The sequence below is a fragment of the Phoca vitulina genome, unplaced genomic scaffold (assembly GCF_004348235.1).
Source record: "Phoca vitulina isolate PV1807 unplaced genomic scaffold, GSC_HSeal_1.0 scaffold2, whole genome shotgun sequence".
Lineage (NCBI taxonomy): Eukaryota > Metazoa > Chordata > Mammalia > Carnivora > Phocidae > Phoca > Phoca vitulina.
In genome coordinates this window covers 79,754,785-79,766,520 of record NW_022589705.1, presented here as the reverse complement: position 1 = coordinate 79,766,520, position 11,736 = coordinate 79,754,785, and the positions used below count along the sequence as shown (strand labels likewise).

Sequence of the window (11,736 nt, the reverse complement as noted above, 5' to 3'; positions counted from 1 at the left end):
GGGTCCGCCCGAGCAGCCGGGCCGCCCCCAGCGCGGCCGGCCGCGCCGCCCGGGCTCGGCCCCTGGCCGAGGGCGGCGGGCGCCGGCGAGCGGGGCGCCCGGGGGCCCTGCGCCCCCAGACCGAGGGCCCCGGAAGTCCTAGGCTGAGGGGCCCGGAGGGGCTGGAGCGACTCCGGACTGAGAGGCCCGGACGCCCAGGACCCCGGGGAGGGGTCCGGGGACCCCAGGGTATCCCCAGAGGCGGGGCCCGGGGAGCAGCAGGCCCGTCGACGCGGAGCTGGGGAGGGGCCTGGGTTGCGCTTGGGCGGGGTGGGGGTGGGGGACGAGAGGGTGGGGGTGGGACGAAAGGTGAAGGAATCCTGGGTTTCGCCCGGGAGGAGACCCTCGGAAGCTTGGCGGGGGAGCAAGAGCAAAGAGTGGGTTCTGCTGAGGGAAGGAGGCCTAAGCTTCACCCAAGGGGCGCGTTAGAGGCCTCGGCCATTCAGTCCAGGGGAAAAAAGGCAGGTGCTGTTCCGAAGGCGTGGCGATACGGTGGGTAGTGGGAGCAGGGGACGAGGAAGAGCTCCAGGGAAAGTGAGCAGGCCTCTGCCTTCCCGGAGGTGAGGGGGCAGTAGGAAGACGCCTCAGCCTCCTCAAGTAGGAATGGGAAGGGTGCAAACCTGTGAGGGTGTGAGAGATTGAGTACCTTGTGATATATAGGTAGAGAACAGGACGATCTGGTGTGTTAGGGGATGGGAAAACCCGTTATGTTTTTGAGGACCGGAGAGAAGATAGTTGAGGGGAAGAAGCTTGAGTACCCCTATTTTCAGAAATGACAGGGGAATTGGCCAGGTGTCTCCTGAGGGGCAGGAACGATGACAGCAGAATCTTATCTGAGGGTCCTGGAGAGTGACCCACCAGACTTAGGCATGTCAAGCCTTGACCTACAGATCCGGGGAAGGCTTGACTGTCCAAGGAACAGGAGGAGTCCGAATTCTCTTAAAATGAGAGAAATCTCAAAAGTACTTGCTACCAGACACAGAAGGGGCCTTGTTTGGTGTCTGTTTAAGAGAACCAAGAAATGTGATTCCTCCTTAACCTGGAGGATGAGGGAGAGGGAGGATCGGGTCATTCTAGACTCACGGAGGAATTCTTTTCTTCTCCCTTGCTTCTGCTAATGGTTACCAGAGTGCTTTTGGAGGACTTTTTCATTAAATGTTTGAACTGTCTTCCCTAATTTATCGGCCTTTTATCAACTATGGATACTTAAGATCTACCGACTTGATGACTTTTTTATTAGTCATTAGCCAACCATTTATTCATATTTACTTCAACAAACATATTAAAAAGCTAATTTGTACTCAACTTCATTGGGTTAGCTTGGGCCCTGGATTGGTCTTGTCCTAAGCAGAAGTCTCCTAGACTCTAGTGCGATGATCCTTCAAAGAACACTTTTATCTCATTGCTTCCCCAAACACCTATATAGTAGTCTCCAATATGTGACTTATCCCAAACTTCATTTATTTTGACTGTGTCCCTCACAGTGGTCCTGTGTAGCCTTCTTGTTGGCTTTACTACATTTGATAGTGCCCTGGATCACTTACTGAATGCATGAGAAGGAATGAAAGAAAAAAAAAAAGTTTTGGCCTCAAGTAATAATAAAGTTTTAACTTGAAAAAAAAATTTTTTAAAGACTTTATTTATTTGTCAGAGAGAGAGAGAGAGAGCACAAACAGGGGGAGCAGAGGCAGAGGGAGAAGCAGGCTCCCCGCTGAGCAGGGAGCCCAATATGGGACTCGATCCCAGGACCCTGGGATCATGACCCAAGCCAAAGGCAGCCGCTTAACGGACTGAGCCACCCAGGTGTCCCTAACTTGGAAATTTCTTAAGAATAGACTACACAGTTGGGGCCCCCTGGGTAACTCAGTCCATTAAGCATCTTGACTTTGGCTCAGGTCATGGTGTCAGGGTTCTGGGATTGAGCACCCCCCTCCCGCCCTCCCTGCCCCCAGGTCTGACTCCCTGCTTAGCAGGGAGTCTCCTTCCTCTACCTCCATCCCAACCCCCACTCATGCGTGCGCTCTCTCTGTCAAATAAGATGTTTAAAAAGTAAAAAAAGAATAAGCTACACAGTCTATGAAAATTACAATACAGTATGGAATAAATAAATACATTTTGGGGTTAGAAAACTTCAGGGTATCTGCTATTTTATTCCTTTTCAACTACCAACTCTTGATGTTCCTACAGTCATGTGACACTCATAATCCTGCCTCGTTTTAAACATTAGTTTTCAGGAGTGCCTGGCTGGCTTAGTCGATGAAGCGTGTGACTCTTGATTTGGGGGTCGTGAGTTTGAGCCTCATGTTGGGCACAGAGATTACTTTAAAAAAAAAAAAAAACCAACAACAAAAAGAAACATTAGTTGTCAGAACTCAAAAAAATGAATTTAATCCAGAGTAGGTCAGATGTCATTTATTTAGTTATTTTGTAGCTTATGTGAGTATTCATGTGCCTACTTTCAAGGTATCTTTTTTGTCTTTGAAAATAACTACAAAATAATTCTTTTCACATAAATTTGACATCTTTCCTTTATGTGTGTTCCCGTAGACTTACAGAGTGTTGCGTGATTACACAATGAATACTCTCAGGCCCTTTCCCTGAAATACCCAAAGGAGCAACTCAGTCATCTTGCCTCAGGAGTTTTTGTTGCTATAAACAAGAGCTACTTTTTAGTTTATACTCACCTCAAAGAGATGACCTTGCAGTTAGCCAGTGTAGTCTGTAGAGCTGGTTTCGGGTTACTTGTTAGGAATGTGGTATTTAGGGTAATAAGAGATACTCAACCTAAACTTGCTTCTCTAAAGAATGTGAGAATTGCCGTGTTGGATCAGACCTTGTGTCTCTTACTGACACTGAGAGACATACTGTGGATGATTATAATTACCTTCTTGGATAAACTCAGAAGGTTAGAGAACATTCCTCTTGGGTTTCAAGGTGTGGGAGGGCTAAGGAGTAAAATATGAGTTCCCATTGAGGAAACTATTAATCAAGTAGTTAGTCAACCACTTATTCAGAGTGTTGTAGAGAGGACTCAACCTTAGGGTAGAAGGTTAAAACTAGAAGCATCCTTCTAATTCTCCTCCTCTAACCCATTAATTTACTTAAGCTATTTTTAAAATTGTAAACCACTGTTTTAAAATAATAAATTACATAAGTTTGTTACATGCTAAAAATAAATAATAAATTACGTAAGTTTGTTACATACTAAAGTTTACATCTTTTAAATTCATTAAATATGTAATAGTAACAGAATAGTGCTTGACAATAAGTGTCCAACAAATGTTAGCTGTGATTCTTTTCATTCAAGCTACATTTTTATGGTTCAAGCTTTGAAGATATCTATTGGTTCAATTATTCTAGGATTTGATAGCATTTGTATGCTTTGTCATATCCCTTTTTGTCTTTTTCTAGACTCTGAGTTCCTAATTGTTTTGGTTCTGTTGCTGGCAGCCAGCTGAACGAATCCATTGATTCTCTTTTTTATCCCTAGTTTTTTTTGTTTTTTTTTTTTTTAGGGTTTATTTATTTATTTGAGGCAGGGTGGGGCAGAGGGAGAGGGAATTCTGAAGCAGATTCCCCACTGAGCTTGGAGCATTGCAGGGCTCAATCCCAGGACCCTGAGATCATGACCTGAGCTGAAATCAAGAGGGGGCCGCTTAACCGACTGAGCCACCCAAGTGCCCCTATTCCTAGTTTTAAGCCTTTGATTTACAGAAGTTCAGATAGTGTACTGTAATATCTTACAATTAATTTTTTTCTCTAGTATAGGACAATGTCATGCATCTCTTTTCCTTCTTTAGTTCCTTAAGAGCAGATACTGTCCCTTTTCATATTTAACAAGCCTAACTCTGTGCCTGATGTGGAGTAGAGACTCAGTAAATATTTGTTGAACTGGCCATAATGACAGACAATAAGTTTAGCCTAGCTGCCTAAACAAATTTATATCCCCTAATTTAGAAAAGTAGAAAATTCTAGAAGTCTTTTAGGGCGAGGCGAGTCATTCACTGCACAAAAATATATTGCATACCTGTTATGTGCCACATTTCCTCAGAAAGTTTTAGCTAGGCAGTTTTGTAAATAGAAGTCTGATATTTGAACACTATTTACTTACTCCTGTGTCCTGGGTATTGAGCTAGCATAGGGGAACTGTTGAAAAAGAAAAGCAATCTTTGCTCTCCCAGGATATAGTCTGGTGAGGAGAGGTTGACAAAGTGGGGTAATGGTTATGACAGGGGTGCTGCAGCAGGTTCTAAGGGAGCAAGAACACAAGCTTACATCTAGTCAGGGAAGTCACAGGCCTCTCTGTGAATGAACGTGTGTGTGTGTATTTTTTTAGATTTTTTAAAATTTTTATTTATTTATTTTTTTAAGTAAACTCTGTGCCCAACATGGGGCTTGAACTCATAACCCTGAGATCAGGAGTCGCATGCTGTACTGACTGAGCCATCCAGGCATCCCAGGAAGTGATGTTTTAAATAAGTTATAAAAGTTTAGCAGTGACTAGCCAAAAAGAAAGGAAAAGAGAATTCTAGGTAGAGGAAACAAGTGTGAAGGCTCAGGTGAGGAAATATGGCATGTTTGAGAAATCGAAAAAATTCCGCAACAGGAGCCCACAACATGAGAGGAAGAACTATGAGAAATGAGGCTAGGAGAGGGGACAGATTTGGAGGATTCTATGAGCACTGTTAAGATGCTTGCACTTGAATAGCAAAGGGAATCCACTGAAGGATCCTGAAATGGAGAAATGGCCTGTGGCTTTCAGTAAGATTACTTTGTCAGCTCTGTAGATAATGGGGTGGAGAGCAAGACCAGAGATTAGGATACTGATGAGAAGCAGCTGGAAAAATTCAGGTAACAGTGTGGCAGCTTAGAATATGGTGGTGGCAGCACAGATGGAGAATGGGGGATGGTTAAAAGAGAAATATAGATGATAGAATGGATAGGATTTGGTGGTTGATTGGATTTAGAAAGAGAAGGATGAAAAATAACTCCGAAGTTTTTGGCTTGAGAAAATAGGTATAGGATAGTGCCATTTACAGAGGCAGGAAACAGGAACAGGTTTATGAGAGAATATGAGTTCAGTTTAAGGTTTCTACAAGATGAATTTTAAGAGGCTTTTGGGTACAAGAGGTATAGCATTCAGGAAAAAAGTTTGAATGTGAGAATCATAAAAGGCATAAGTCTGATATATGGAATTTTAACTAGGTCAAATACAAACAAAAATTGATTGAACCAATGTGTCAGTGCCATGAAGAACAGGGTTGTGGGAGACAGGCTTTTTAAAGAAGCAACACCTGCCCTCATAGAATTAAAAATACCAAAAATAGGAAAAAATAGAAAAAGAAGCAGCACCTCATAGTATAGTTCAGTTATGGAAATAGAGGTCTGTTCAGTTAACTACAATACAAAGCACAGTGTGATAATCGTTAGAGGAGAGCTACAAACCAAGTATTGGGGGACTGTAGAAAAGAAAATGGTTTGGCAGGGGCTTTGTGGAGGAGTGGGCTTTGAACTGGGGCCTTGGAGGGAAAAGTTGATGAGGGAAAAGAGAGTTTGGGCTTAAGAAATAGCAAAGGTATAGAAACCTGAAGGTACATATTGTATTTTCAGAGTACAGGGGGAGGCTGGTGTGGCTCGCACTTAAGGTTCTTGGGGAATTACAGTTGCAGATGAAACTGGAAAAGTATTTGGGAGCCAGATGATGGAGACCTTGAGTGCCGTGCTTAAGTATGCATATTATATGCAAACAGATGCTGTGGCAGAGCTGAGGTGTGGATTCAGTTGTCTGACTACCAGTCACATATTCAAACATGCATCTACCATGTCCCTACTCTTATCAGCATGTCCTAATCATCTCACATATCTTTTTTTTTTTTTTAAGATTTTATTTATTTATTTAATTGACACAGAGAGAGAGAGACTGCGTGAGAGGGAACACAAGCAGGGGGAGTGGGAGAGGTAGAAGCAGGCCTCCGGCCGAGCAGGGAGCCCAATGCGGGACTCGATCCTGGGACTCCAGGATCATGACCCGAGCCGAAGGCAGTCGCTTAACCAACTGAGCCACCCAGGCGCCCCTCATCTCACATATCTAAGTAAACACAGTGCTCTTACCTACACTCTCCTAAGTGACTCCTTTCTTTGCAACTGTGAGAACTAACCACTGCAGAATATCCTGGGGCCCTCAGAGTTTTCATTAAAATTGGGATGATGCTTTGTTAGAGTCAAGGAGCACATGGTGCTGGACACTGGTTTCCCCAACAAGTCTGCAAGGGAGATGTCAGGCAAGATCATCTCTCCATTCAGTCTGAGGCAAAGAGGTAGTAAGAAGTTCCTAGAGATCATACAGTTGGATTCAGTATTTATTAAACAACCACACAATGCAAATCACTTTTCTTCCTATCCAGTTTATTTCATTTAGTGGATACTTATTAAGTAATTCACAAAGGACAGAGCACTTGGTGAGGTGCAATGGCTGGTTGCAAAGAAAAGAGATGATTCCTACTTTCTAGGAGCTTACTGTTTGTTTGGGATGGAACTAGTGGTGTGCTGTAAATCAGTTCTCCAGGAAAAAAAAAATATCCTGACCTCTAGTGCTTGCCAGTTTCTGTGGTGTATATACTCCCAGCATCATTGATTTCAAGCTAACAATTTGATGTCACTAAACTCAGAGTTGGGAAGAGATGTGCACAATTGGTTTTCAAGAGCAGGCTCCAAGGCACCTGGGTGGCTCAGTTGGTTAAGTGTCTGCCTTCGGCTCAGGTCATGATCCCAGGGTCCAGTACAGCACTGGGTGAATCACATATCCTAAGAAAGCCTAAATCAGCAAGTGAGTCCTAAGGCATTTCTGGAAAGATCAGAGCCTAGGTCAGCCCTTTCCCACAGTTCCTATCCTTTTCAGAGGACCACGATCTTGGAATTGGTAGTCATAATTATCTTGGTGTTCCTTTCCTATGATTGCCGTCTTTTCAAAACAGACCAAGTCACTGGTGCTTCTTGTTTCTGACAGCAGCCCAGCTATCTGACTTCATGTGAAAGATGGCTAATGCAGAAGTGAGTGTTCCAGTGGGGGATGTGGTTGTGGTACCCACTGAAGGAAATGAAGGGGAGAACCCTGAAGACACTAAAACCCAAGTGATCTTGCAGTTACAGCCTGTGCAACAAGGGTAAGTGACTAGAGATTTGGATCTTCTGAAAAATTGGGGAGGTTTAAAGAGTGGGGAAATTATAACTGTATGCTTAGCACAAGGGAACATTCACCATCAATCTCTCAGAGCTGGCTAGGTTTTCATCTTTATAAAGTATTGTGTGCTATATTCGTCATCGTAATACTTATTACAGCAGTTAACTGTGTCCTTGTCTCTTTCCCTCTTCACTGTAAGCTCTTTGAGGGTAAGTTACATGGCTCCCTCCTCTTATTGATCCACACTGTTTAGCACAGGGCCTTGGTACATGTTTACTGAAAGACAGTGTAGTTAGAGTCAGAGGAGATTAGGTAAGGGAAACTACGAAAGTTTTCCTGCCAGAAGTGGTCGGGACCCTAAGGGATGGGCAAATTAATCAAGCTTAGTTTATAAAAAAATACATATCAACAACCTACTATTTTATAATGTATTACAAAGTGTTGGAAGAAATATAGCAGATGGTTCCCACCATCATGGAGCTTGCAGTCTGGTTGTGCAAACCAAAAATACATATATGTAAATAAAGAGGTCACTTACATGGCAAAATCTAAGAAGTACTGAGTGTCGTGGTTAGGAAGTAGCTTGAATTCAGAGGATCACTATGAATTTGAAAGAAGAAAGATTTTTAAATTGGTCTTGAAGTTTAAATAAGACATCTACAGAGAGAAGGAGGGGGTAGTTATTTTATCTTGAGGAATGTGTAAAAGATTCTTCATAAGATTAGAAATGTTCTTGGGGCATCTGGCTGACTCAGTGGAGCATGTGACTCTTGATCTCAGGGTTGTGAGTTTGGGCCCCATGTTGGGTGTAGAAATTACTTAAAGAAACAAAGGGGGTGCCTGGGTGGTTCAGTCGGTTAAGCATCCAGCTCTTGATTTCAGCTCAGGTCTTGATCTCAGGGTTGTGAGTTTAAGCCCCACATTGGGCTCCACACCCAGCGGGGAGCCTACTTAAAAAAAAAAAGAGAGAGAGAAAGAAAAAAAAATGTTCTTGGGCAAACACATAATCCATTCTCAATCTACTAAGTAACATACCTTGTCTTAAACACTTATGGAGAAAGACAGTCAACCTCTTTTGGTAACTTAAACTTTTTAGTATAGGAAATTTCAAATATACCCCCAGATTTTAAAAAAATACTATAATGAACCCCCATGTACAGACCCATCACCCAACTTCAACAATTATCAACACATGGCCAGTCTTATTTCATCTTTACATCCACCCACTCCTGAATTTTTTGAAGCAAATCCCAGACATTAGTATGTATCTTGTAAAAGTAAGGACTTTTTAGTTTTTAAAATATAACCATAGTTTGCTGACATTTCTGAATATTGAAGGAAATATTTTAAGATCTGTAAGGGAGGGGCGCCTGGGTGGCTCAGCTGTTAAGCATTTGTCTTTGGCTTGGGTTGTGAACCCAGGGTCTTGGGATTGAGCCCCATATCGGGCTCCCTGCTCAACGGGAGTCTGTTTCTCCCTCTCACACTCCCCTTGCTTGTGTTCCCTCTCTCACTGTCTCTCTGTCAAATAAATAAATAAAATCTTTAAAAATATATAGCGGCACCTAGGTGGCTCAGTCGTTAAGCGTCTGCCTTCGGCTCAGGTCATGATCCCGGGGTCCTGGGATCGAGCCCCACTTCGGGCTCCCTGCTCAGCAGGAAGCCTGCTTCTCCCTCTCCCACTCCCCCTGCTTATGTTCCTGCTCTCGCTATCTCTCTCTCTGTCAAATAAATAAATAAATAATCTTAAAAAAAATCTATTAAAAAAAAATAAGATCTGTAAAGGAAAGTTAATAAAAGTACTGACGGGGTGCCTGGCTGGCTCAGTTGGACTGTGTGACACTTGATCTTGGGGTTGTGAGTTTGAGCCCCATGTTGGGTGTAGAGATTACTTAAAAAAATAATAAGATCTTAAGAAAAAATAATTACTGACATATAGTGGATAGAGTGATTAGAATTTTTATTTGCCCCAAAAGTTTATGCTTGTTTATTCAAATTTACTTGTTTGGGAACTTCATTTGTTACATACACACATACTTGCAGTTATTACCCATTGAGGAAGGGTAATGAGGAAGAATTAAAGAGTAGATTCTTTGGTGCATGGCAGCTTTATTTTCTCTTGGAATCATTGTTTCTTCTATCTTTCCTAAAGTGCTCCAATTGTCACTTATCCTATCCCTCCTAGAGACAGAAAACACTTCTCAACTACTTAGAGACTTAATTATTTTGAAGATTAGTTCCACTTATTTTGTGTGTGTGTCTTTTTTTATTTTCCAAATGACATTGCTTTTTCTGGAAACCTCTCATTGCTTGATTAGATTATAGGCATCTTTGTACATTGACTCCCCAACCAACTGTTTACATTGAATTTGCCATATAAGCTAGTGAATACATTTTCAGGTACTGAATTCTGAGATATCTGCCAATCAGTGCTCAGTCGATTTCTCTAGTTGTATTTTATTTATTTTTTAAAATTATTTATTTATTTATTTATTTATTTATTTATTTATTTAGCGTATGTTCAGGGGGGAGGGGCAGAGGAAGAGAAAGAGAGAATCCCAAACAGGCTGCAAACTCAGCATGGAGCCTGACATGGGGCTCAGTCTCATGACCCTGAGATCATGACCTGAACTGAAATCAAGAGTCAGACACGTAACTGACTGAGCCACCCTGGCACCCCAGGAAATTTTTTCTTGATAAAACCTTGTTTATAGACTGTGCCCCTACTTCCCACTGCAATTGCAATTTACTGGTTGTTGAAATTATGTATAAATAAGAATTTCTTCTTTTAAGCGATTTTGCATATATTGGTCAATTTAGAATGAGTTTACTGAACTTACTTGAAGCAGTGGTTTCTCATGTTTATCATAATCCTCATGCACTGACCAACAACTTATTGGGTACTTTGCCATGTTCTAGTTAGTATTCGACACACTAGACATACAAAATTGAATAAATAAATAGGACATAATCTCTGTTCTCAGGAACCTCTTGGACTGTGCCCAAGGGGAGGCAGACAGCTAAACAAACGTATAATATTAAGTGTTATATTTGTTGTGACAAAAGCCTAAAGTACAGTTGGGTCACAAAGGAGGAAGTAGATGATTATACTGGAGGGATTGGTGTGGACGGAAAAGCATCATAGAGGCTACTTTTTATTAAAAAACAAATAGAGGGGCACCTGATTGGCTTAGTCAGTAGAGCGTGCAACTCTTGATCCTGGGATTGTAAATTCAAGCTCCACGTTGGGTGTAGAGATTACTTAAAAATAAAATCTTAAGAACAAACAAACAGGGGCGCCTGGGTGGCTCAGTCGGTTAGTCGTCTGTCTTTGGCTCAGGTCATGATCCCAGGGTCCTGGGATCGAGTCCTGCATCGAGCACCGCATTGGGCTCCTGCTTCTCCCTCTCCCTCTGCCCCTCCCACCCCCCCACCTTGTGCTTGTGTGCGCGCTTGCTCTCGCGCGCTCTCTCTCTCTCTCTAGCATGCTCTCTCTCAAATAAATAAATAATATCTTTAAAAAACAACCAGATGGAGGGCGCCTGGGTGGCTCAGTTGGTTAAGCGACTGCCTTCGGCTCAGGTCATGATCCTGGAGTCCCAGGATCGAGTCCCGCATCGGGCTCCCTGCTCGGCAGGGAGTCTGCTTCTCCCTCTCCCACTCCCCCCTCTTGTGCTCTCTCTCTCTCACTCTCTCTCTCAAATAAAAAAAAAATTAAAAAAAATCTTTAAAAAAAAAAAAATAAAAAATAAAAAACAACCAGATGGAGAAGGATGTTCTGGGGAAGGGGGAAGTAAGAGCGAAGAGGGAAAGTATAAAAGAAGATGTCAGTTCTGGGAACCACAAATAATTTGGTAGGACTAGGGCTTGGATTATAAGGTGAGGTTTAGGGAGAGTTGAAACCAGGGGCCAGATCTTGGAGCAACTTAAATATATCCTATTAAGGATTTGGGGGCTTTATTGTAACAATAAGTAGAGGGTTCTTGAAGGGTTTTAAGGAGGGGTTTACGTGATCACTCCAGTAGGAATATAGAAGATCAGGTAGATGCAAGGAGACTAGTTCAGACTAGAGATGATAACAGCCTGAATTAAGGCAGTAGCAGTGGAAAAAGAGACAGGGAGGCTGGCTCATGTTAAGGAGATACATCTGGTAGGATTTGGTGGCTGAGTATGTGGGAGTTGAGGAGGAGGAAGAGGGAGAAATCTGATGTAATTCCCAGGCTTCTGTCTTAGGCTGTAGAGTGCTACTGGTGCCATTAACAAGGATAGGAAATATAAGAAGAGTGGTTGGGAGAGGGAAGAGAACTTGGTTATTTTAGACATAATGAATTCAACAAAGTCCTATGGGACATCCAAATGCATTTATTCATTTAGCAAGTTAACTGTATCCTGGTGTGAAATTCAGAGGAGAGGTCTGTGCTAGCGGTGTCACCCTGGGGGTGGGTGATACAAGGGATATTATTCAAGCAGTGCTTTCAAATAACAAGATATAGGGGTGCCTGGGTGGCTCAGTCGGT

At 42.6% G+C, this 11,736-nt stretch overlaps 1 protein-coding gene across 7 annotated transcripts in view; it reads left to right on the top strand.

Moving 5' to 3' along the window:
• The window catches only part of GMEB1 (glucocorticoid modulatory element binding protein 1), a 35,931-nt gene that overhangs the window by 912 nt on the left and 23,283 nt on the right, over positions 1–11,736 (top strand). For 2 of the 7 annotated variants that reach the window (XM_032389861.1, XM_032389827.1), the window contains exon 2: positions 7,049–7,202. In XM_032389861.1, coding sequence (XP_032245752.1) covers positions 7,075–7,202 — 128 coding nt within the window. In that variant the 5' untranslated portion in view covers positions 7,049–7,074. Of the gene's footprint in view, positions 1–144; positions 229–4,581; positions 4,599–6,120; positions 7,203–11,736 lie in introns of those variants that run through there. The other 5 variants (XM_032389836.1, XM_032389819.1, XM_032389845.1 and 2 more) reach the window with 4 other exon arrangements.